Consider the following 27,999-nt stretch of genomic DNA (forward strand, 5'->3'; position numbering starts at 1 on the left):
GCCCAAAAAAAAGTCGATAAAATGTTTTTAAATAACTTTACTTACATTGTCTTGTTACCTACTTTAGGTTCACCCTAAATATACATTTTATTTACGCTTGACCTCTTAATACTAGTTTTATAATTACATAGACTTAAAAATATGAAACCACAAATAACGACTAGGTAAGACCTTCGTTGTACGATTTGAACTTAAAATTTTCGAATATTTCTTCTATAGAGATGTTGTTACTTCTGTTTTTCTTAAATCCGGCACGTTAAGAGTAAAATGTCTATTACAATTACAAGCTAAAGAACCACCTACTTCCGTTTTAGCTATACAAATATTGGGAGATCTGAATTTTTCTTCTGATTTTTTTATCTCTTTGGATTTTGATATCGAATCATTTGCATAAATTACCCCGTTAGCTTCGGCAACTGTTTTTTCTTTGCCTAAATATCCATTTTTGAGATTAGGAGCTATTACGTAAGAAGGTATTGGTGTGATCCAATCTTCAGGAAGCATTCCGTTCGTTTTCTGTACGGTTTGGGGAAAGTTCGTTTCTGAATCCTGTTCGGTTGTGATTCGTTGAGACATCCATACGTATCGAGCCATGAGCTCTTCTGGACCCCAAAGTCTAGATGATCTGAAGGAAGATGCAATTTTCTGTAACAAGATTTAATTGGCTTTTAATCCCTTATAACTGTAGCATGCATTTAAACCTATTCCTTTCCGTTAACATGTTATATTTTTACACAATATTGTCACTTGTTTAGTGACACGTTACCATTGTAAAAGTGGAAAGCTATATAAAACAATAAATAATGTAACTATGCGATTGACAAGCTTGGTATATGTTCTCTATCCCAAAATGTAATAAACAGAATAAACTTTGAAAAATAAATACAATTTGCAGATAACTAAAAAAAAATGCAGATAACTAACCGAAACTAAATTAAATTGTTCCTCTTGAGCCACAGCTATGGCCGCCATAATGACGAGGACTACCAGTATGCCAATGAAAACACCACTCATTGGCCACAGCGACAGGTTTTGCTTCCAAGTGGTATGCAGTAGGACTCGCAACCACCACCCCGAGACGCTGACGAGAAGAATTGGTGCCAACGCCCACGCCGCTAACCAGATCAAAGGCAGTTTCGTGCCAGTTAAGAATTCTATATCTAATCTTAGGTAATGCCAGCCTGAAAATATATTTTAATAACTTTTGAAAAACTGTCAAATTGTGAAATATTACTTGTCACATGGTCGGTAAAATTATTGACTGGAAAAAGACTTTGTTGCCATGATATAGGAAATCTTGCACAAAGAAACGCTGAATAATATTTGTATTGCATAAGTAATGTTAAAGATTGTTTCAGTACCTATTTGTAAAAATTAGTTTTATATTCAAAGTCAACTGTAAGCGTAGGTATTTTTTTGAGTTGATATCTTATTGCAAAATGTGGGTTGACACATTATTGCGTATCAGCATCCATACGCATGCGAAGTTTCAGCTCAATTGAATAATGAGAAATAGGTATAATAGAGCTTGCAAGATTTGACCCAAACATACATACAAACAATGCAAGTTAGATACTCGTAAGAGATGTTGTAATGTACTGCTTACCATAAATGAACACAAATCCTATGATTTCCACGGCAGTAGTAAACGCTGCCAGTACCGGTACCACCAGTTCGTCTAGGACCGTCGCTACTTTGAGACCTTTTAGCAGAACTGCGATGGTTAATGTGGTACCTACAGCTGACGATGCAGTGGCGACTAATCGCCAGTGATCGCTGAATGTGCGACTTAACTTGCTAAATACCGTGAAGAGGAGCAGCAACTGAAATCGGGAAAAAATAGTTAATTATAATTTTGTGGAGATTTTTCATAACGACTTTAATCCGTCTTTATAGATCTGGCTTATTTTAGAGAGCCGTCTACTAACACATTAAAATTTGTAAAATTATACATCAAAATTAAAGTTATGGTTACGATTATAACCATGTACCACTTACCACAGTGATTATACCAGATAATACCACAACCCCAAACGCCAAAATCGGCCACTCCTTGCTCCGTTTTTCTGCCACTGAAGACTGGTATATTACTACTAAAATTGATACAAAACTAGTATCTTTCGTGCCTTCTCCACCGATGGACTCCCACAAAAATACCCAAAGCCATCCTGTTATTAAATTAACTATTATTATCATAATTGTCGTCCTGAAATAAGATAAAAACAGGATCAATACTTAGAAATCATCTTATTAAAAAAACTAAATAATTTTGTTCGATTATTATTACGAGGGCATTTTAGCTCAATCGGACATCGGGGGCTATTTAAAATCTATGTCGGAGCGTGACTCCAGAAGGACGTATTGCAGCGTTACAGTTCATAGTTAAAGACGCCTGTATAAAGTCGATTAGCAATGTTTGGCTACGTATTACTGGGTTGTAACGAAATTTCATAATGTTGCGTAGAGAGTAATGCCATCTATTGGCGTGTTGTTGAACTAAGATGACAGGTAGAAGGCTTTGGAACGTCAAGAGGGTTCTCTTGGGTGAAGGTAGGCACGAGTTGGTAGTTTTGTCGTTATGTTGGTGGACCGGTCGAGCAGGTGTGCCTGCTTGACTTAAAAGGCGGGAGCGGTGAGGCTCCGTAATCAGACTTGATCGGACCGCGCTAGAGATCGGACGTTAGCCAACCTCGTGCCTAACTCGCCACGTTCCTGAAGGCTTATACCTGAAGGATTATTCTGAAAGCTTATAGAATCCAACGTTCTTTAACCATTTAGCTAAGTGTTTTATTCCAAGTGTTATTTTGATTTCTTATGTTTCATTAGAAGCTTACTTTTGTGAAATAAAGAAAGGATGTGTTATGTGTTGTTTTGAAAAGATGTGTCCCGCTGAGTTTGTTGCCGGTCCCATAAAGGGCTAAATCTTCTCAGGTCAGAGGTGTACGGTTGGAGCCGGCCTAGTTTGATGTGAATAAAGACTTGAACGATTTTATGTGATCCTTTTATTTGAGTGCAATCCAAATACATCCCAATAGAGACTAGACATTTTAGTAGGCACTAGTGTGGTTAACAAGTCCGAAAGTTTATTTCATGCACTGGTAGCATACTGAGTTAGCTGTGAAGTAATACATTGAGATACTACGCCCATCCGCCATCCTGTGTAAATACCCCATGCTGCTGGTGCTCTCCGTCATCAGAAGTGGGATGCCGAGTCTCATGTATTGCTTACAGAGCCACGTGGGAGTGCGGTGTATTTACGGTGTGTTTTTGGTGACCTACATCGAGACACGTGGTAATGGTAAGCTCACGTGTCTAACCTTAATTGAAAGGTGAGTGCAGTTCATTATGTTATTTGATGTGAATTATTGTGAAATTGTGAATTATGATTGAGACAGTCGAACAGAGCAGTCGTGACGTGACGTTATCTCTGGTATCGCCACGTTTCTTTATAATTGTTTTTTATAATCCATGTAAATCATAGTGATCTTGAGTTATTTTGTTGTGAAATCCATATTCTTAATTGAAACCAACTATCGACTATCACGACGTGATATTATTTCATCGCTTACTTGTGAATCTACCCTCAAAAATGGATTTTTAATGAAGATACATATGCACCGGTAGAAAATGTTCCTATTAAGATTATGACATCCTTTGTATCGTTTTGTAATTAACAAGTTGTGACAAATCATTGCCCGTAATGGCGTGATAGATAACAAATCGTGCTTACTTTGAAAACATGAGCTACGCATGTGAAAATTAATGTTACAGTGTGCTGCAACCTGAGCAGAGACAACTTACAGATGCCATCACGCCTGTAACACAGAAGCAGCTGTGCAGTATCTTCTGTGATGGAGATTTGGAAATAAAAGGACAGGTTTCGTTCTGATTGTTTATTAGTGATTTTTATTTTGAGTGTAATGGCGAAGCATAACAGTCGAACGTAACTAATTAGCTGTCACTTTTCGTATTGGCCCTTTTACCTTTTTACTCATTTTAGGAACACGTGTTTGTTCATGGAATAAAATAAAACACACTCATTGAAGTTTAAATCATATTCTGAGTTTTTTAAAGTCCTGTATCCATTGGTAACATGCCTTTTGTGTGCGCTACTAGGGCATTTCACAAACCTTGGAGTTTAAGCTGCATACATGATAGAACTGATACCGTGCAAATGATGATTTCAGTAACAGCCAGCTACGATAAACCACATCGTGCATCTCGCCATCAGCCACAGTAACGGCAACTGCAAGGCGGAAAGCGTCAGCCTTCGTGATTGGGTTGGTCTTCACCACCACGACCTTTGACTTGGACACGTGCATCATACTTTATTATCTGGTGAGCAGTTCACATTTCGTTGGGGTTATTTTGAGTTGTTTTACTTCAGATTGGAACTCTTGAGCGAGTTTCTGTTTAAAGCTAAAGTAGAAAGCGAAAGTAAGATGAGCCGTTGGTGCGGCGCTATTTGATGTTGATTTAAGATAATTTTGTGACAATGGATGTTGAAATTTAATGTGTATGGTATAGTTGGTATACCATTTGAATAGAGATTAAATGCGATCATTTGGAGTTGTGATTTTCAATACACATTGTCACAAGGTCTCAAGTGCGCACGGTCAGAATAACCGAGCGAAGTTACTGTCTATTGTAGTTGTAATGGTTAAAATGTGTGATCGTGCAGTTCATAATGCTCAATTACAGTCAGTCAGATTACACTTACCAAGCGTAGACGTAGGCGTAAAACACCGGAAGTAGATTTTTATGTTCTTTTCCGTTGCTGTGCGGCCACACGTGGTGGCGTGCGTTTGGTCTGTGTCATCGGCTGGTGTTGCTAAGTGTAGCATTGCTAGACGATCGGATGGTGGTCCGGTCGTGCATTCATGATGATGGTGGTCATTGTGAGTGTAGCATTGCTAGACGATCGGATGGTGGTCCGGTCGTGCATTCATGATGATGGTGGTCATTGTGAGTGTAGCATTGCGAGATGATCGGATGGTGGTCCGGTCGTGCATTCATGATGATGGTGGTCATTGTGAGTGTAGCATTGCTAGATGATCGGATGGTGGTCCGGTCGTGCATTCATGATGATGGTGGTCATTGTGAGTGTAGCATTGCGAGATGATCGGATGGTGGTCCAGTCACGAGTTCATGATGATGGTGGTCATTGTGAGCTTTATAGATTTAACGAGTGTAATTTAAACACAGTATATTTGTGCAATTGCTGTTGCGATCATTAGATCTAGATTAATTGAAAGACTGTCTTTGGTGACCCTGTTTTTGTTTTATCTACCCCGACCGTATAATTGGTCAGGTTAGCCGAGCAATAAGAATCACATGTGATCATTGATTTTATTCAATGATGAATGAGACACAAATTGTTGGTCAGGAGTGACCGAGCGATATGATACTGTGCTGTGTATTTTGTTTCAGAAGCAAATGCGTACACCCACACACGAGGACGTGTGTACCGCAGGACGGCCGTGTCGGAGCGTGACTCCAGAAGGACGTATTGCAGCGTTACAGTTCATAGTTAAAGACGCCTGTATAAAGTCGATTAGCAATGTTTGGCTACGTATTACTGGGTTGTAACGAAATTTCATAATGTTGCGTAGAGAGTAATGCCATCTATTGGCGTGTTGTTGAACTAAGATGACAGGTAGAAGGCTTTGGAACGTCAAGAGGGTTCTCTTGGGTGAAGGTAGGCACGAGTTGGTAGTTTTGTCGTTATGTTGGTGGACCGGTCGAGCAGGTGTGCCTGCTTGACTTAAAAGGCGGGAGCGGTGAGGCTCCGTAATCAGACTTGATCGGACCGCGCTAGAGATCGGACGTTAGCCAACCTCGTGCCTAACTCGCCACGTTCCTGAAGGCTTATACCTGAAGGATTATTCTGAAAGCTTATAGAATCCAACGTTCTTTAACCATTTAGCTAAGTGTTTTATTCCAAGTGTTATTTTGATTTCTTATGTTTCATTAGAAGCTTACTTTTGTGAAATAAAGAAAGGATGTGTTATGTGTTGTTTTGAAAAGATGTGTCCCGCTGAGTTTGTTGCCGGTCCCATAAAGGGCTAAATCTTCTCAGGTCAGAGGTGTACGGTTGGAGCCGGCCTAGTTTGATGTGAATAAAGACTTGAACGATTTTATGTGATCCTTTTATTTGAGTGCAATCCAAATACATCCCAATAGAGACTAGACATTTTAGTAGGCACTAGTGTGGTTAACAAGTCCGAAAGTTTATTTCATGCACTGGTAGCATACTGAGTTAGCTGTGAAGTAATACATTGAGATACTACGCCCATCCGCCATCCTGTGTAAATACCCCATGCTGCTGGTGCTCTCCGTCATCTATATATAAATAAATATTGATTCATAATAGCTTGTAGTTGTGAAAACAAAACCTTCTGCATTACATAAAAAACTATAATAAAGATAATATAATTAAAGCGGTAGGTAAAAGTTGGAGTTATATATGGATCATGAGTACTGGAAACAGTAGTTTATTTTTCAACAATGTTTAACAGCATCATAAAAGCATTATAGAGAAGTTTTACCAATGAATTTTGTTCCAGTGTTCGAGTCGTTGAATAAATAACCTAGATAGTTCAATTTCCAAATAGTCGTGGTCTACAAATAAACTCTTTTATGTTTCAAAATTCGCTCAATATTAGGCATAAATGTATAGAATGTAGGTATTTGTTAATTAGCTATGTAAAACCGGTTAAACGGATTCCTTTAGTATCGTTTGGTAACCAAAATTTCGTAACCAGCTACAGAATGGGAATCAAGATTCCCAGTTTATAGCCGGTTACGTATTGGGCCAGCGTGGTACCGCTTGGTAACTAAATTTGGTAACTAGCTACAAAATGGGAATCTAAAATTCCCTGTATGTAGCCAGTTACGAATTAGGCCAGAGTGGTACCATTTGGTAACTAAATTTTGTAACCGGCTACAAAATGGGAATCCAAAATTACCTGTTTGTAGCCGGTTACGTATTGGGCCAGAGTTACAGATCGGAGTTTATTTTACCAAATCGAGGCTAAAACGATCTAGGTCCATACGAAAGCACTTCAGACCAATTGTCATTGCATACGTTTATTTTAAGTTTTTATGATAATTTCTCGCTGACTACATTTTATCAAAAATCTGTGAATGCCACCACTTAAACAGTTAGAGATGGGGTCCCAAGACCATTTTCGAGTGATAGCAAGCTGCCTATACTGTCCCATCTCTACTTTCCACCCTTAATACAACTTAATGAACCACTTCAAAAGTCCCATTTCGTAACCAGTTACAACGCGGGATATTTTTTCCCGTTTGGAAGCTGGTTACCAACCGTGGCTATGAATCGGTAATTCAAAAGTCCCATTTTGTAACCAGTTACAAACCGGGATTTATTTTTCCCTTTTCGAAGCCTGTTACCAAACGTGGTTACAAATCGGTAATGGAAAAGTCCCAATTTGAAGCCAGTTACGAATTGGTATTTCTTTTCCCGTTTCGAAGCTGGTTACCAATTTTTAGTTACCAAACGGTACTAAAGGAACGGATTGTGTATTTTTATGGGAGTCAATCGGTGTGGAGAAAGAGAGCACGCAAGATATAAGTTCATATCCAGATGTTTCATCACCTGGATTAACATATAGGATACGTAATATCAGTACTAATTGTCTGAAATTTATACAGGTCTATTGACTTCTATGCTGACAAAGCAGCGGGCAAAAGTTTGTATTTAAAATGAGGCAAAAAAGTTAAACGAATCTTAAGGCTCATTTAGACGGTGCGAGAACTCTCATGCGAGTTTCATTACATTGCGATATTTGGTTGGTCGGCTGAATTGGACGTAACCAATAGTTCTCAATGTAACTAAAATCGCATGCGAGTTCGCGCATCGTCTGAATCAGCCCTTAAAGCCGGCGTTACGTGTGATTTGGGAATATTTTCAGATGCTTACCATCGGACATCAGAATGTCTGTACACCGTCCCACCAGCACTTATCAAGTATCCTCCAGCAACTTGCGTCGATAACAATGATTGTACCATTGCACTTTGCCAAATAAAAGGCTCATATAGCACGTTCCATTGCTCGCAATCTTCCAGCATAGAAAAAAGTACATCACCGTTGGACAGAAATGTACAAAGCACTATAGCAGCTATCATTGTGATGGGTCCCAAGATACTTAGCGACACCTTCAGTGATTTTCGAAGACGATATAATCTGAAAATAAATAAAGACTAAGATAATATACAGTGTTATTTTAAGTAGGACAATATGGGAAGTTCCGAAACTATTGAAAATAGTAGAAACTCTAACAATGTTACTGGATAAGTAAAACACTTTTGGCATGGTCTTAATTTTATTGTGGTCTAGTGTGAGTTGTCCTTAAAATTTTAAACTAATAGCTAAGACTAGCGCTATGTTAAATTAGGAATTATAATGTAAAAGATAATTTATTCTTATACGTTTGTGTAGCCAATTGATCGCCAAGTCATTTAAATGTGTCTAATATTTATGCAGTCACTGTAACACGTAATTAGTTAACTAATCATTATTGAGTAACCATTTGTGATAGTTGAGTTCTATGGACAGGTAAATAGGGCGGTAATTAATAAATTGACAAACTTACATTAAGTACTTCTTACAACTTTATTGCAGTAGAAGGAGTGCATTCCGAGACTTGCATTTTTCTATACCTATATGTAATGTTTTCGATGGGATTATATTTTAAACATTATACTTTGTAATGTAGGTACTGTGGCAATTTTCTCCTTGCTCAACCCAGGTGACTTAGCACCCTCGTTAGCAATAAAATAACAATGATATTACTCACAAAATGGGCACGAAGAACCATAAAATAAATATAATTATGGCCATTATCCCGAAGTACTGCGGGTACATTGTAAATGGCGCCAAAAATGTTGAACTGAAAAAAATATGATACAGGTTAAGGTGTCATTAAATTAGAGAGGAAATGGGTCTCTTAAGGTGGATGTCTAGGGATGGGATGCCGATTATCAGCCAAAAGATGGCGTCACTGTGCACGAATTGTGGATTTTCACTATTTCTCCCAAAATACAAAGTTTCATAAGATGTGTTGATATGTGCGAAAACTATAAAAAATACTACATCCAAATCGAGACATGTTCAACTCAACATTGTCTCATTTCGTTATTACCGGAATCCAACTGCAAAATATTGCAATTTCTTGCATTCACGCACACTTACGTACTTAAAGTCACCTTAAAGTCAGTGTCAAATGTCAGCAGATTCGTAATGTTACAGTAAAGTAACCTAGAGGGCGCAGCGGATGAAATGTTTATTGTTGAAAAAAGATTGGAAATTAAATAATAAATTCTTGTTTGAGCAACGATTAAGAATTACAAGGCATTCAGAAGCAACTAATGTTTTCGACCATCAACTGTCATGTGCTCGTGGCACCCGTAGCCTCTATTTTGAAAAAAAATCAGATTGTAGCTAAGATACATGGTTCAAACCCCGACAATGCCAATTTTTTTTTATTTTATAATTTTAACATTCTCTTTTGAATTATTTTAAGCGTATGTTATTCTTCGAAACTAAACTTACGTGAGTAAAACATTTTCAGTAATTTGATTATTTTTTAATAATATTATGGGAAGATATATAAAAGTATTTTTATTTTCCGGTTTTCAAAGGATATAAATAATTATTAAAATAATTTAAAAAAAGTCATGCATGAGGCTAATTAGGATCGCAGAATAGGTACATAAGAAGTCAACTATCGACGAAGTATAGCTGGTCAAGCAGATCTTGTCAGTAGAAAAAGGCGGCAAATTTGAAAAATGTAGGCGCGAAGGGATATCGTTCATAGAATAGAATAGAATAGAATAGAATATCGTTTATTGCACCATGGTAAAAAACAAGTTGTTACAAAATAATAGTATCTCATGGACCCTAATAGGGTATGGCAAACATTTCCTTAATATAAGTAGGTACATATTAAGAAAAAATACTACAAACTAGCTTTATAAGTTTAGGAGATCAAAACTTATTTACTATAAACTAACTTATTTAACAAAACTGTCAGTGAGAAAATCGGTTACTGAATAATATGCTTTTTCAGCAAGGAACGATTTCAACTTCTTTGTATACGAAGTGTCACTTTCCACTGATTTTAAATAATTTGGGAGGTGATTATAATATTTTACTGCCGCATAATGAGGGCTTTTGCGGTATATTTCTAAGTTTGGCTGGGGTAATTCAAGTTTGTATTTTTGTCTTTTATTCTGTATCTCTTTGAACAAATGTATGTTTTTTCTTACATATATACATAACTCTAAGATGTAAAGGCATGGAAGAGTGAGTATGCCGTGTTTGATGAAATAAGGTTTGCAGCTATCCCAATTTCGGATTCCGACTAGCACACGAACGCATTTTTTTTGCATGACAAACAAGTCATGCACATCTGTGCTGTTTCCCCATGTTAAAATTCCATATCTGAACCATGAATTAGCGAAGGCATAGTAAGCGGCTAGTGCAGTACTGAAGTTAGTGGTTTTGCGAAGCGTAAAGAGTCCATACAAAAACTGTGATATCTTGGTTTTAGTGTTTAATATATGTGTTTTCCAGTTCATATGGTTATCGAGAGTAATACCTAAGAGTTTGAAATTATCTACTTCTTCAATTTCTGTGTTATTAAGCGATAATTTTAATTGTAATGGAGTTCTTTGGTAAGGATAAAATTGAATCAATTTGGTTTTGTTTGAATTTATTGCTAGATTATGGTCGCGCATCCACAGATTGATATGATTTAAGGTTTGTGTCAGTTTTAAATTAAAATTTTCATTATTTTTAAAATCAAAAAGGAGAGAGACGTCATCTGCAAAAAAATAGAACATTTGGATTTCGCGCCTTTTTTTACTGACAAGATTTGCTTGACCAGGTATAAAATAAAAGTTTCCAAAATTTTATTGAAATGATATACCTACATGAAATAATCAAATACAACACATTTACTTAAAATAACTTTTAAAATAAGGCATATAAAATTACCAAAAAGATGAAATAAAATAAATACAAAAAGAAATGAGTCTTTGTTCGTGGTTTGAACCCTGTCATGCTGTTCAACTTGTTAGACTTATACTCAATAGCTAAAAGCCACTAGACCATTTGACCATAGTAGACCCGGGCGAAAAATGCCTTCTTATTTAAGTAACCCATTACTGTCAAAAATATCAAGTTTGAATTGATTTGAAATATAATTTTTCATTGTCGACTTATTGACATCCAACGTTGCGAGCATGTTGTACTTTAAACCATTTGGCAACGTCGCACGCGGGGAAATCTTCTGAAAATGTATGTCCTTTTATATTTTGATATTTATGGATATATGAGGATTCTTCTACTTATGTTGCAAATTGATTAAATTATCGAGAGACAAGAACAAGAAATATGATTCGGTTAAATTGTGTTCTAATGTATGGGGAAGACAAACTAATTATAGCCAGCCTTTTATGAATGTAGTATGATACCTTAGGGTATGGTGCTTTACGCACACTAGCGTCCCTTCCCCTCCCCCTGACGCAACCCCCCCTTTTTGCATGAAATATGTCCCGGTTCACAGTTTTTTACATTTTTTGAGGAAAGTATATATTTTAGGAAAAAAGTGTCAATGAAAGAAATAATCCTTAATAAATTCTTAATAAAAAAGGTCTTATTCATTTTTTTATATGATGCACCTAATTCATGTATTAGCTTGTCAAAATTCGAAATAACATAGTTTTTACTTAGGATTCGAAACTCATTTATTATACACAGTGTAACACGAGGAACCCGAATAATTTTGACAGCGTATTCCTGATCATATTTAGATACAAAAATGTCCTATAAACTTTTTTGAAATGCGGCTAGTTTCAGAGTTAATACCAATTTAAAAAAAAAACAAGTTTCTATTGTTACATAGTTCAAAACGCCTTTTTGATGGCGATGTTGTTGTTTGGATTTAGTCTAAATATCCCTATTGATATGTCAAAAAGTGACAATTAAGTAACACGTTGCAAAAACTATGTTTTACGAAAAAAAAGTAAAAATCCATGTTAACTGACAAGTTTACCAATAACATTTACTTTTTATGTACATACATATATAATATATATATTCAAAAAATTAAAAAAAAGCGGCCAAGTGCGAGTCGGACTCGCGTTCCAAGGGTTCCGTATATTACACAATTTTTAACAATGTATTTTTTTATTTTTTATTTATTTATTTAGATATTTAATTCAGGGAACAAGGCCCATATTACAAATACCTTACAGACTAACATACATATGTATTTTATAAACTTAAAACTAAACATTATTTATGCGAAACGTGAGTGAAATCTTTAAAAAATCCGTAGGAGTCGGATCAAAAACTGTAATTAAGTCCGACTCACGCTTGACTGTACATTTCTAATAGGTTTTCCTGTCATCTATAGGTATAGACCTATTTTATGTATTTTTTCAAAATTTTAAACCTTGTAGTTTCGGAGATAAAGGGGGGGGGGGGATAGTCATTTTTGCCTATTTTCTTGAATAACTTCTAAACTGTTTATTCAAAAATTATAAAAAATATATATTTGAGATCCTTACAATAAGCTCTTTCATTTGATATGTAACATGATATAGTTTGAAAATTTTTATTTTTGAATTTTTTCATTTACCCCCCAAAAGTGGCCCCCATGTTTAAAATTCATTTGTTTACAAACTTACATATGTGTATCAGATTTCAACTTGATTGGTCCAGTAGTTCCGGAGAAAATCGGCTGTGACAGACGGACAGACAGACAGACGCACGAGTGATCCTATAAGGGTTCCGTTTTTTCCTTTTGAGGTACGGAACCCTAAAAACAATAAAAAAAATTGTTTTCGGCGAAATTGACCTAAACTCATACATACATTTTTTCCTTCTTTTGACCTCAGAAATAAAATCTTTCGCATTTCTTGAGGACACCTTGTATAATAAGTGTTATAAAATGAATATAACCTTTTTTACTAAGAATTTAATAAGGAACTATTTCTTTCATTGACACTTTTATCGTAAAATGTATACATGAGGTCAAAAAAGGAAAAGATGTAATATGTGTTTAGGTTAATTTCGCCAAAAAAAAATTTTGTTTGGTTTTTTTTTTTAATTTTATGAATGAATTTGTACATAAAAATTAAATGCTATTGGTAAACTTGTCACTTAAAATGGTTTTTTTTCGTAAAACTTAGTTTTTTCAAAGTGTTACTTGTCACTTTTTGACATATCAATAAGGATATTTAGACTAAATCCCATAGTAGCAACATCGCCATCAAAAAGGCGTTTTGAACTATGTAACAAGAGAAACATGTTTTTTTTTTAATTGGTGTTAACTCTGAAACTAGGCGAATTTCAAAAAGTTTATAGGACATTTTTGTCTCTAAACGTGATCAGGAATACGCTGTTAAAATTATTCGGTTTCCTCATGTTACACCGTGTATAATAAATGAGTTTCGAACCCTAAGTAAAAACTATGTTATTTCGAATTTTGACAAGCTAATACATGAATTAGGTGCATCATATAAAAAAAATGAATATGACCTTTTTTATTAAGAATTTATTAAGGATTATTTCTTTCATTGACACTTTTTTCCTAAAATATATACTTTCCTCAAAAAATGTAAAAAACTGTGAACCGGGACATATTTCATGCAAAAAGGGGGGGTTGCGTCAGGGGGAGGGGAAGGGACGCTAGTGTGCGTAAAGCACCATACCCTAAGGTATCATTCTACATTCATAAAAGGCTTGTAATTAGTTTTTCAAAAAGCACAATTTGGCCGAATATATGAAAGAGGGTCATTGTTGTTGTAAAAGGTGTGCAAGAAATGATACGTTACTGCACTAGAGCAGTTTAGGTTCCAATTCCAAGTACGATTTTATTATTCTTTTTACAATAAGCAATTGAAATTTGGGTATAAATGGATTTGTTATACAATTTCCATTCTGATATTTGACTCCCCATTCCATAAATAACGATACTTTTGGCCAAATTGTTAATTGAAAATACCTACTCTCAAAAATACCTACTATAAAAATGTATTTAAAAAAACACATGCGTTTTACTTTCCTCGTATGCGAAATGAAAAGTAGAGTGTTTTAACTCGGGTGAAAAGCAGCATTTTTGGAAAAAAAACCAGGCAAGTGCGAGTCGGACTCGCGCACGAAGGGTTCCGTACCATAATGCAAAAAAAAACAAAAAAAAAGCAAAAAAAAAACGGTCACCCATCCAAGTACTGACCACTCCCGACGTTGCTTAACTTTGGTCAAAAATCACGTTTGTTGTATGGGAGCCCCATTTAAATCTTTATTTTATTCTGTTTTTAGTATTTGTTGTTATAGCGGCAACAGAAATACATCATCTGTGAAAATTTCAACTGTCTAGCTATCACGGTTCGTGAGATACAGCCTGGTGACAGACAGACGGACAGACGGACGGACAGCGAAGCCTTAGTAATAGGGTCCCGTTTTACCCTTTGGGTACGGAACCCTAAAAATATCATCTACTAATGTTATTGTTATGCACAAGCAGAAGATATTATAGAATCTTGTTTATTTACAAGAAGATGACATTTTTCTCCACATAGGTACCTATATATTTTTGAGAAAAATATAGCCAGGTATTTTAGTTTAAAAATCATTGTTACAATAAATATAGGCTTTTCCAGAGAACATTTATATTTCTACCGAAACGAAAGCAGAATTCACAAGGGTTTTCGGTGGACGACTGTAAACGCGAATGATTGTTTGGACTGACCTTTCTATAAATATGTAAATGTATTTTATTGTGTAATAATCATAATAATTATTAAGTTATATTAAATCTGGGAATGAAATTATATCAGAAAGGAGATTCTTAAATGAGTAGGTATACTCGTAACATGCTTTGTGCATTAAATATACCTCCCTCTATTGAGTGAAAATAAAACAAAATACACAGGTAATCTGTGTTGCGGTTTTAAAGTGCCATCTGTTACAGCTTTGACAAATTAAAAATGATTGCTTGTCAAATGAAGTCGCCATGTTAGAATTACACCGATACTATAAGCATCACTCACACAAACAAGCAATGAGGCAAAATTTTACCAATATTCAAAGGCTTTTTTCTTAATAATTTTAATCAAAATCTAGTATTTTTTTACGTTCTGCGAAGACAGAAATATATATACTACCCAAACATTACATATACAAGTGAAGAAACCCTATATAATAGGAGCTAGGGTGCCAAGAAAGTTGTATGAAAATCGAGCAAGGAGAACCACCTTAAAAGTGATTTATTTGGGATACATATAATTTAGATGGGACATAATAAAATTTTACTCGAAATAAAATTGTTAGGGATTTTGAAAGTATTTTGCTTGTATTTATTATCAATTCAATATAAAATGGAGGAGGCTTGGACGTAACTAGCACAAGTACAAAGATATTGAATAAAATTATCAAAGAGTCAAATAGTCAATCAAGCGTAAATTAAAACTTACTTGAAACATTCGGACGCATTCATTTTGTTTTCATAGCCGTGCTGTAAAACAGAAACAAATAAATTATTCATCTGGTAATTTAAATTTTCGAATGAGCAACGATGAGACTTTTGAAACTTGATCGTTGTGCATAAAATTGCAAATTGGCTCCACACAGTTATGTATTTTTTGTCACACTTGACATCAATTACTTTTGCATTACGAGAGTCATGGTTAATGATGTGCCATAGTTTCATTCGTTTCTGTGTTTTTTAATAATTTATTGATTTAGTACCACTTGCACTTTTCCTCTCGGAAAACTCGTGAAATGAAACTATTTTTTTTAAAGGATTTAGGTACCTTTTAGCTTTTAGTTTATGTAAACATTGTGTTTAATTGACATTTGATATTTTGTAACTTGGAAGGAATCGAAAATTATTTAAGATCACTTACTGGCGTTATTTGCAGCCTTGTACAATCCTTCAGAGGGAACGAGCCTTTCCCTATCCAGATCAGATATGCTGCCGATAAAGCTATGTACATCATGGTGTATATACTGCAAATGTATGACGTTATCACTTTCAAGTGCCCCACACCTGAAATTTCAAACAAAATGGTAAATGTTTATTTGTCATATTATTAAACTAGTGGAAAAAGCGGTGCTGGCGGAGGTGGGATATGTCGTCCGACTTTCAATCCGGAGGTTGCGGGTTCAAATCCTGGCTCGTACCAATGAGTTTTTCGGAACTTATGTACGAAATATCATTTGGTATTTACCACTAGCTTTTCGGTGAAGGAAAACATCGTGAGGAAACCTGCATACATCCGCGAAGAAATTCAAAGGTGTATGTGAAGTCCCAAATCCGCATTGCCTATAGCCCAAGCCCTCTCGCGCATGAGAGGAGGCCTGTGCCCAACAGTGGGACGTATATAGGCTGAAATTATTATATATTATATTAAACTAGTGGTACTAGTATAATGGAAATTGTATACAGTATGTAACTGAACGAAAAGCAATTACTCAAACCCGTTAATGTTAAGGTCATCCTGAGCAACTTTTACTATGGGACCAACCCCGAAATCGCGAAAAATAAATTTACACGGAGGTTTTGGGATTATACTGAGCAATTTTTACTATGGAATCTTCCCCGAAATCGCAAAAAAAAAATTCCGTCATAGAAAATGGACCGGCCAAAATTTATGAAAATACAAATTTTTTTTCGCGATTTTGGGGTTGATCCCGTAGTAAAAATTGCTCATAATCCCAAAACCTCCCTGGCAACGGGAATGCACTTATTTTTTGGCCACCATGTATATTCTACTAATTACAAATCTTACCTCTCAATATAGGAACTGCCCTCCACACCCCGATCGGGTCCTGTTGGCTGAGCTGCCCAACCGCCAGCTGCAGCAGACTGGCCGGCAGAGCCACCAGCACGAGCCACACCGAGTACGCGACCAGGTATGGAAGTGTTCCATGTCTGAACGCTTCTCGCGGAAGACGGACGAAGTTGAACAGCGTTAGCGAAATTGCCAGCGTGCATAACTGCGTCTTGATGAAGTCTAAAGATGACTTTAAAATCTGAAACATTTATTGATTTAATATTATAATGTTCAACTGCCTACATATATTTCTAAAGTACCTACCACATTAGTGATGGTAATTTGTATATATAATGCAACATTCTTACTAACGCAGTATTGACAGTAACAGGGTGTTATCGTAAATTATTATGAATAGTAATAATGGTGAATAAATTCAATTAAATCTAGATATAAATCTATACATACTCGTATAAAGAAAAATATACCATTTAAAATAGGTAACAACAATAATCCTTAGTAACTACAGCTACTGCACTATGTACATACAAGTAAGTAGGTAATAAATTAATAATAGTTTTCATCACACTTGCATCATCGTAAAGTGTCGTCTTTCACACTGTAAATGTAACGGGAGTTATAGCACATTCAATTCCTAGAGAGTTACGGATATTTCTTGGAGCATTTATGAGGACTTATGTGTTTTTAAAAAATATGTTATTAAGTCACACTAAGAATATTAGTATCCAGGTAGTATTCGTAAATCAGTTTTACTTTCAGAATGTTATATTTCAGATATTTATCGTTTCATTTACTTTTTTTTTACTCAATTTTCAGATGCGGATGTCTGCCGAATGGGTCACGCTGACAGGCAGATCTTTCACACCTTTATGTCACAGAATAAACAAAATTGCAGGCAACATCTGAATTATTACATGGATCGTATCAAAATTGCAAACACGGATCATAAAAATCCCCTTCAGGCATCGGATTTCTTTTCTCTCTTCTCAATTTTGCCCATACCGCCTTTACTGCTCAATAAACTAGGTACCTATAATTGAATCAGTTTTGTTTTTTAATTTGCTTTTTAGCATCAATAGGTGCGATTTCAATTTCAGTAATTCAGCGTGCAATACAAGTTGAATTGATATTTCGTACAAAAAGTGAATTCTCGTTAAATCTCGATCATATCTAAAGAATCTGATGATAAGTTTTCTAGTCACGTAAATGAAAATAAGGCCCCACGTGATATCGTTAGCCGAGGAAAACGAACACTCACCGTGAGTCTTGATTATACTTTCATTGATCATTTCGTATCAAAGAAATACCTCAATTTTCTTTGGCAAGATTGATTACGTAATTTGCATGAAAACATGCCCGTTTTGTCAATGTTATATTGTCTGGGTTCCGTACCCAAAGGGTAAAAACGGTACCCTATAGACTGTACTAAGACTCCGCTGTCCGTCTCTGTGTCTGTCTGTCACCAGGCTGTATCTGATGAACCGTGATAGCTAGACATTTAAAATTTTCACATATGACGTATTTTTGTTGCCGCTATAAGAACAAATACTAAAAACAGAATAAATTTAATATTTAAGTGGGGCTCCCATACAACAAACGTGAATTTCCGTTTTTTGCGTAATGGTACGGAACCGTTCGTGCGCAAGTCCAACTCCCACTTGGCCGGTTTTTGAAACTTTTTGTTAATCAGTCATCGGCAACTGTAGGTACTTAAGTTAGTAGTGACCATCACTACAAAGCTGGGTAGTCTCAGCTTCGAATCCCGGTAAAAGCGTATATTTGTGTGAGAAACACTATTATTTTTTTTTTTCTGAATCATGGTTATTTTCTGTACATTAAAAGATGTATGTAATATTTTACTTCTATTTAAGTCTTAACCAGGTGTGGTCTTTCGCAAACGACTATGTTATATACATTGATGAAACCACTAACTCTATAACGCAAACATTTGATGGCATCCAGTCGTCGGGCTATTGTCTTGTAAGACAGTGTTTTGAAAATTAGCAATGTAAGAATGCTAATTGTTGTCCGTGATTATGTCGATGTCAATGTAAACAATTATACTAGACCTACGTAAGTTTTACTTTGAAAGTTCAGTATTCGAAAGGTACAAAACCCTATCACGAATCCCCCGCTGTACACTCGTCCGTCCGTCCTTCCGTCTGTCAGCGGACAGTATCTCGATAACCACCCAAGTAGACTTAATATTATGTAGGACCAAAGTACACGTACGGATGCATATGTAGATGTGCACTCACACATTCATAGGTAGTTTCGGAAGCAAATCAGAGATGGTAAAATGCTTCAAGAGGGCTCTCTTTACCTATATAACTACTTACTTTACTCTTCGGTTACATCTATGCTCCGAGCCGAGGGTTGCGTAATCGCTATTTTCTTATAAATTGAAAAATAATATTTATCTTTTAAAATGATTCTCGCTTGACGGAATTTTATAATTTATTTTCACAAAAATACACGGCGAAATATCTCTCTTTTTAGAAATTATCTCAAAAATATCGAAAATTCATGTTCCTTAAATAGAATCGCCTTTAATAATTATTATTTATAGTTACAACAATTTTTTACCATATACTAGATAGAGTCGGACCAAGAAAAGTCTGCAGTCGATTTGATAGCCCACGCGGTATAAGTGTTATTTATACGTCATAATTTCATAGAAGTATGACGTTTAAAATAACACGTGCACTGCGTGGGCTATCAAATCCGCTGCAGACTTTTCTTGGTGTGACTTTATACCGCTGTTCGTTATGTTATATCTAAAGTTTGACGACCGATCTGGCCTAGTGGGTAGTGACCCTGCCTGCTAAGCCGATGGTCCTGGGTTCGAATCCCAGTAAGGGCATTTATTTGTGTGATGAACACTAATATTTGTTCCTGAGTCATGGGTGTTTTCTATGTATATAAGTATGTATTTATCTATATAAGTATATATATCGTCGCCTAGCACCCATAGTACAAGCTTTGCTTAGTTTGGGGCTAGGTTGATCTGTGTAAGATGTCCCCAATATATAAAAAAAAAAAAAGTGTAATTCTATGGAACTTGCTATGTAAACAAACCGGCCATATTGAAATTGTCAAAGAATGACGAAGTTACTAGAAATAGTTAGCAAGTTCTATAGAATGACACTTTCATCATCATCATATCGGCCAGAGGACGTCCACTGCTGGAAATAGGCCTTCCCCAAAGAGTGCCAAAATGACCGGTCGGGTTGACACTTTAATTTATCAATTAAGAATTATTTACACGCCGTGCGATATCATACTGTAATACTGTGTTACTTATTTGACTAATAAATAAATAAATAAATCATCGTTTTTAGTTATCCCGCCTTCCGCTGCTTGGTTCTCACGCACTTTCCACATAGCCAATAGGATCGAATGACTAGTAGCAGGGATTTTATACACAGTATCATGTCAGTAATTGCTGATCTCCCTACCTATAATAAAATTTATCTAACTCCTGAAGTAAAAGTCGCATTAAAACGGAAACTATGTGCTCAGTTATTAATTTGAAACTTAATAGCTTTAGTTGCAAATAATTATTGGTTATAGTAGAAGAAGTCTAATAAAACAATCATGTTATACGGCGCTATTTATTTTTAATATACCTACTTAAATTAATTGACGACGAATAAATGACGACCGGTCTGGCCTAGTGGGTAGTGACCCTGCCTGCTAATCCGATGGTCCTGGGTTCGAATCCCAGTAAGGGCATTTATTTGTGTGATGAACACTAATATTTGTTCCTGAGTCATGGGTGTTTTCTATGTATATAATATATAAGTATGTATTTATCTATATAAGTATGTATATCGTCGCCTAGCACCCATAGTACAAGCTTTGCTTAGTTTGTGGCTAGGTTGATCTGTGTAAGATGTCCCCAATATTTATTTATTTATTATTTATTTAATTATCAATTAGCTATAACTTTTGATAACCAGAACTACCGCCTAATGTATAGGGCTGTACAAAAATATTTTTCTTCAACTGTCAAATTCAAGGCATGTTTTTTTCTTGGACTTTATATCTCTTCTTTTATTAACTCTGATAGTAATAAGACGAACATTGCAGTCAAGGGTAAAAAAAGTCGGATATTGTATCGTGAGTTAAGGAGGCAAGCTGTTAATTGACTGGTACTGATTAACCTCTCTCCATTAATTAACCTTTGAAGTAGGTATACCATTTAAACCTTATTAACATGTTAACTCAATTAATTGTGTTCCATCAGAGATCAGTCGTTCAGTGATATTTTGGAATAAATAATTTCATGCATATAGTTCGTTTTTTTTAGCATTAGAAAGAACTCCACAGAAGCAAGCGTACAGTTTTTATCAGGCTCTTTAATTGTTAATAATTATTGAATTATCTAATGTAGCATGGTCAATACATATAATTTACTTCAAATTATTACCGCTGAAAGTGCCGGATTTGGAACCACAAGCTTGCTTCTTCGAAGTTCTTTCTAATGCTAAAAAAAACGAACTATAGTAACCCGTTATCACTGTTTTTTAATGTTTATTCACTTAATGTCTTAGATTGGGATCTTTATATTATAAAAATAAAAGTAAAATATAAAAACACTTACAAAACAATAAAAAATACAACAAAAAACCTATTTATTATTAAATAAAATTATTCCACTTGAATTTATTTTGTAAAGGGGCCCTTTGTCTAAATCCTGTTCTAATTGACAGGCCGATACCGTCCGGCGCACTGTTAATCAGTGGGCCCCTTAAGATTTGTTCAGTTTCCTCACTGAAAACATCGTTAATTGCGTCGATGAATAAGTCTCAATCTGTTTAGTGGAATAGTTACATAATACAGTTTTAATAGCAATAATACTATAAACCACAGATAGCATTGCTACGGGCTATTAAATACACGTATAATTATAGCCAACAGCGGCCATTATACGTCAGATTCTGAAGAAAAGGAAAACCAGCGGGCAATTAAAACAATTATGTGGAATACACCTTCATATTTTATGAGTGACGTCCGTCCACGGCGTCCACGAGGCTCTAAGTACTCACTGTACCTACCAAGAGAATTCTTAATGGTTTTAAAATGGAAAAATAAATTAAAGCTATTGTTATGGAAAATTATATTTATGTAATATTGAACGTATTTTAAAGCCAAATAAAGTTATTATTATTTAAGAGTGCCTCCGAGCTTTTTCTATTAAATTATTAAATATCTTATTTCGATTTTTTTCTCAAATATCGTATAAAATCAGTAAGTAGGTAGTATATAATTTTATAAATGTCCATAAATAATGTAGGTATGTATGTAGATCCGAGTTAGTATTAGGATCTGTATTTTAATTAATTAGAATCGTTACTTCATTAGTGACCATACAGAACTCGGTAAGACTATATGGAATTGACAAATGTACCTTCAGTAAGCAAGTAGATACATCTGTGATATTTATCACTTGTCGTAATCAACTGAACGATACTCATTATCAACTTTAATAATTAACTCTGGGTAGTTGTAACAGAGTTTATTTTGCAATGCACTAAATTGACACCTCAATAATTGCAATGATTAGCATCGCATGTCCGCATTAGTAGCACAATGTGAAAAGCCGCATGGGTCTCGGTACGCGCATTGAGATACGGCTTTTTAGTTTCTGTAGTTCCGACCTCTTGTTAAAGACGAGACACTTGATTAGCTCACGGTGCAACTCGCGTTCCATAACGTACCATCCATGCAATCACAACGTTTACCATCTCTTAAAGTGGAAACTGTTATTTAGGATACAAGTGCGGAAAAGAGGAAATTCGAAACGAAGTGGCGATAAATTAAAACACGACCAATGTACTGTAATAGTACATTACTACTGAGGCCGGGACGAAAGGGGTTGCCGGCCGAAGACATATAGACGGCCGAGCGAAGCGGGCAACCCCATTTCCCGCCGAGGTATGTATAGTGCTTTTCTCAAACATGCAATGAAATAAATAAAATAAAAAATCCACGAAACCCAAGTTTTATTTATAGAAAAAACTAAAAGTAAACTACACCCAAAATATAACCAACACGTACCTATATCATTATCACGCGTAGGTATGTTTTACACGAGTCGTGTATTTTTACTATCCGTATATTTTCATGTAACTTTGATTTTTTCGCCTTGTATCCGTCTGACTCTCGTTTTCGTCACATAAGTTTACATAGTCTTTCATGTTGATATCATGTTTCACGTACATTGCGTTGCGTTCAGTATAATTTCCACAGTGTTGACGAATTTGTAGTTACATACATTCATTTAAAATATGCCACTAAACTGTTTCTAATAAACTGTTAGCCATTTTTCTTAGTTTCTCAAATAATAAAATTGCCATTTTGATTGGGTTTGAATAACCATATACATACTTCGTCTTTGACTTGGCGACAGAGGCAGCAAGTTATTTAAAATCAATTCTGCTTACACTGCCAATTCCAACACCTACGATTACAATTAATATTAATTTCATTATTTCGTCGGAACTCATATTAAAGTCAAAAAATCAACAACGCACCATAAATCCAATAAAACAGAATGAATATTTTTCAACTTTACCTCCATAACAATTTAAAAAATATTTGAGCGTGTTTGAGTAGACCTTTTTACCGCTAACGTTTAGATGAAATATTTTAAATGTTTTTATTTGTGTAGTTAAATTTATAATTTAAAATTATAAAATTATAGAATGTATTATTTATTAAGTTCATGTTGATTTTATACAAATAAAACTGCAAATTATAGCAAACATTGTTTTTTGTTTTTTTTTTTATAGGCGTAGTGGCAGAGCGTCATTACGAACCATAAAGCAAATACTGCCTCTAGTTTTTGATGACTGACACGATGCTGCGTCACAAATATCTGTGAAATGAAAATTAAAAAAGAGGACTTTGCCGGCCTTGGCCTACAAGATGTGTATGAAATTCCATTAACGACCTTTTGTCCTAGCCGCACCTGAAACGTCATACTTCGCAACCTATTATAAGGAAGTAAGGAACATAACATCAATATTTCATTGCATGTTTGAGAAAAGTATTTTACAGTACATAATGGTCCTACTTTCCGCGTGCGTATGTTAAAAGTTTAAAGGGCCATAATTATGTACTGTAAAGTGTTGTACGATACACGTGCGAATAAGTAATTCGCAATTCGTGTCGATTTAAAACACTCCCTTCGCTCGTGTTATAATTTAACGCAACTCTTTCCGAATTTCCACACTTGTATCTTAAATAAGTATTTAACTAATTATCTCACCTCTATCCAATTTTATTCGATAAATTGATGCGGCCAATTAAAATCCGTCTAAATGAAATTCCGTATCCAATGTATCCATAGGTACTCGTATTTAAGTAAATAGTATATTATATATCCCTGTAAAAAGAGTGAGTAGGTATAGTAACTGGATATACGGCGCGATTCGGGAAATGAAATAGATCTCTACTAGACCTCAACAAGTTACGATATGGATAATTTAACGATATTTGTAAGATAGATATGTCAAAGTTGACGTTTCCGCGATTCTGGAGATCTTCTTGAACGATTTCGACAAGTTATGACTTAGATATCCAAGTCACATCTAGTCGATATCTATTGTAAATCTAGTTGATCTCTATATCGTTTCTAGATCTTGTGATTATCTCTTCTTTGCGTGTAAGTGGTGCGCGATTTTTCCCTAATTCTGTCCTCCTTATTTATTTTAGGATGACCCCGTTTTTTAAATTACAGATGGCAAAAATATTGTTTATTGGTTAATAATAATAACAGTTCTTTGCAGTACCATATACTGGAGTTATTCTGATTCGCGGGTGTAATAATTGACCACTGATTTTTGAGGAATATGGAGTTGGATGATGTGGTTGTTTATGTTTATAATATTATTGTTGAAAGTGTTCAAAAACGAATTACCATTAATCAAAGTAACCCCAATTTATCGGTTTAGTACTTTTTGTTACTGACGTCACTCACTAGTCATCATTATGCAAATGCTGTATTGTTTGCGAGAATAAAACAACAAGGTAATCTGCTAGTAAATATCGTCAACCTTGTTTACTTTTGTCCGAAATTTACTGGTTTAATATTTAAAGGTCTCAAATGCCCTTTGGTTATGTTATAAATTAAAAATGATTTTAAAGAATTAATTACATAGTAATTAGAATTAGTTTAGATTATCCCAGGCAGTAGCACAATTCAAAACTGTATATTAGAAATACATTGACAAAAGCTTCGTTTTATGATGGGTTCCACGAGGAATTTAAGGAATTCCTCAAATATTGATGGATTTAGATCCAAGCCTCGAAATTTGAGATGTACCCGGAGCTCGAGACTTTTTAGTGACATGACTGTCCTGCAGAATGCTGCGTCCCTCTAACTTATAACGAAAATTCGGATAATCTTTTAAAAAAAGGCGACTTCAAAAAGGATAAAATAAAACATTATAGTTGCGCTATCAACTATTCGCTAGTAACTGATATCTTCAAGTGAAAGGCATGCCAAATGGTTACCGCACACATTTTCTTTCTTTCTATCTTATCGAACTGTACCAGGGTCGGCAATCGGTTCGACAGTGTGTTGACACTTTTATGATTTGACTTGGCACCGAATTTAAACGTACATACCTTTTGTTAGTTGATATAAAACATGTAACATTTTAATTTACACTTTTTGAAGTCGGATTTTTAAGGTGTTTCATACAAGAGTATTGATCTACAGGCCGTGGAACCGTGTCGCAAGCAACTATTATTTCACTGTCAACGAATGTATTCTATACTTCCTTCCTTCAAATAGCTTGCGGCTCTGCACGCTACCAAATCGGTACTCATACAAAAATAAACCTTACTCCTATAACTTACGAGTCATCGAATAATCTATCAGAAAAATATAGGTCGGAAATGATGCATTTAGTTGTTTTTCTAGGAAAGTTATGTTTTTGGGTTACATATTAATTAAAAAATAATTATGTATAAAACTCACGAAATCCCACGTTTGTGACAGGCTTTTTTTAACACGCTTACAGTTAGGTTTCGGATTAAAATGTGAGCTTAAAATATACGCTATTAGGTACTAATTTGTCTATATTTTCAATCCATTAAAATTAAAAATTCTTTGGCCAATACATATTATTTGTATTGACCAAAGAATTTTGGGTTTGAATAACATAATGTGTATATGGATACCTTCTGTAAGTTCATTTTAGCATATTTAATATAAAAAAACTTTAACGTCCAGCGAACCCCGAAGAATTACCGTTTTATACGTATTAAAGAGGATTAAAACATAAAGCAGTGGAACATAAGCCTGGCTTAATAAGGTGGCCTGGGTTTATTATAGTTCCTTGTTATAACTAAGTTAATAATGCCTCATAGACCCTAGTTAAGGCGAGTTGCCTACTTACTAATTTATGTTGTCATGGAAGCGAGTGAAATTAAATCTTAGAACCTAAATGTACTTAATTTCTTAAATTTTTCACATAAACATAAGCCATGCAAGATTTCTAATTGCACATTAATGTTCATACCTGGCGCCTTTTTGACATAATGAGTAGTAGAACTTTCTGTCTTAAAGCGACACTTATTGTTAGGGTCAACAAACGGGCTTCTTTAATTTAGGGTCCCCTAATACGTGTCACGCTCGGCCTGTCCCGACCCTTTGTGTTTTTCAATCTTGTATTTTGTTCAATCAAATAAACAGGTGTAACGAATACCGACGTCTACTTGCTCTCGCTAACTATTCGACTAAAGCGAATTTGCACCATCCCACTAACACGGGGTTATCCGGTTAAACCTGGAGTTACCATGGTTACCAGTACAATTTGACAGGCGTCAACGGTTTAACCGCGTAACCTCGGGTTAGTGGCATGGTGCAAGTGGCACTAAGAGGCTTCGATAAGTTTATTATTTACCATATGACTCTTAGGCCGTTTAAAATTAATGTAAACTTTAAATAGCCGAATAAACAAGGGTTTATTTACCAAGGTGCTGCATATTAATATTACAACCGCAATATGAGATTTAAATAATCTCCAACATCATTACATCATACATAATGCAAAGGGTACGAGGCTTTCCAACCGTGTCGTATTATTAGCGGGTAAACTACGAGTTGGTACCTATACCTAGCTGAACCTTACACTACACCCAATGTATATTTAATATTTATGTTAAGATTACTTTATTGCCTAGACGTGGCAGGCGTAATAAAATCCGAAAAAGGCTTCTGTGAAACTGGGTACTTAAGCATTTTTTCTCGAAGAGCGTAAAGTACGAGTATGTGCCAAATTGTGTCAAATTAAGTTTTCTCGGGAATAATATTACATAATATTGAACAATCGAAAAATTTGTTGAAAAATCTTAAAAGATTGAATATTTAAAAAAAACCGAACAAGTGCGAGTCGGACTCGTCCACCGAGGGTTTCGTACTTTTTAGTAAGTACTTATTTGTCGTTATAGCGTCAACAGAAATACATCATCTGTGAAAATTTCAACTATCTAGTCATCACGGTTCATGAGATACAGCCTGGTGACAGACAGACAGACGGACAATGGAGTCTTAGAAATAGGGTCCCGTTTTAGCCTTAGGGTACGGAACCCTAAAAACGGTCTGTCGACTGCAACATCTTACTTCGAATGCAGGTTAATTGGATCTCAGGTTTCCATGATTAAACCAAGCCGCAAATTTATACCCTCAGTGATAACAATCTACTCCAAGATACTACTCCTTCCATGGATAACGTCACTGGCGGCGTAATTGTAATGTATAGAGGAAGCCATCGTATTTTACCTTGAACTAGACCCCACTAATATATTATTAAAATCTTCCTTTTATTTCTTAAAATTCGTGACTTCATTTCATTTATTTACATTTATACACAAAAATTGCCTCAAAACATTAACACCAACAGGGAAAACCACTTAACATAGGTACTCTCATTAACAAGGTTTAAACCTATTTAAATTTTCAAGGTCATCACAAACTTACCCTGCCGTTTCTGGAAATTCGTCCTTGGCATCCATTGCTGCGATCCGAGGTGTATTTTTCACATAGCCATGGAGCCACTGCCATATAAAAACAATTGTATGAGCCACAGTTGAAAACAAGAGACGATCGCGCGCATGCGCCTTGCCCGTAAAACTGAATTACTGACAAGG

General features: G+C 35.3%; 1 protein-coding gene across 1 annotated transcript; it reads right to left on the reverse strand.

The window, feature by feature from the left end:
• Nucleotides 1-22: 22 nt before the first annotated feature.
• Nucleotides 23-27,999, reverse strand: LOC134665602 (sodium- and chloride-dependent glycine transporter 2-like). The gene is made up of 10 exons (XM_063522570.1): nucleotides 27,830-27,999; nucleotides 16,828-17,071; nucleotides 15,943-16,085; nucleotides 15,511-15,551; nucleotides 8,823-8,915; nucleotides 7,946-8,209; nucleotides 1,999-2,206; nucleotides 1,607-1,823; nucleotides 925-1,181; nucleotides 23-645 (listed from the first exon to the last, which is right to left on the reverse strand). Exons 1-10 carry the CDS (start codon nucleotides 27,911-27,913, stop codon nucleotides 214-216), a joined length of 1,983 nt encoding a protein of 660 aa, XP_063378640.1. The 5' UTR covers nucleotides 27,914-27,999; the 3' UTR covers nucleotides 23-213.

Source organism: Cydia fagiglandana, chromosome 1, assembly GCF_963556715.1.
Source record: "Cydia fagiglandana chromosome 1, ilCydFagi1.1, whole genome shotgun sequence".
In the NCBI taxonomy this organism is placed as follows: domain Eukaryota; kingdom Metazoa; phylum Arthropoda; class Insecta; order Lepidoptera; family Tortricidae; genus Cydia; species Cydia fagiglandana.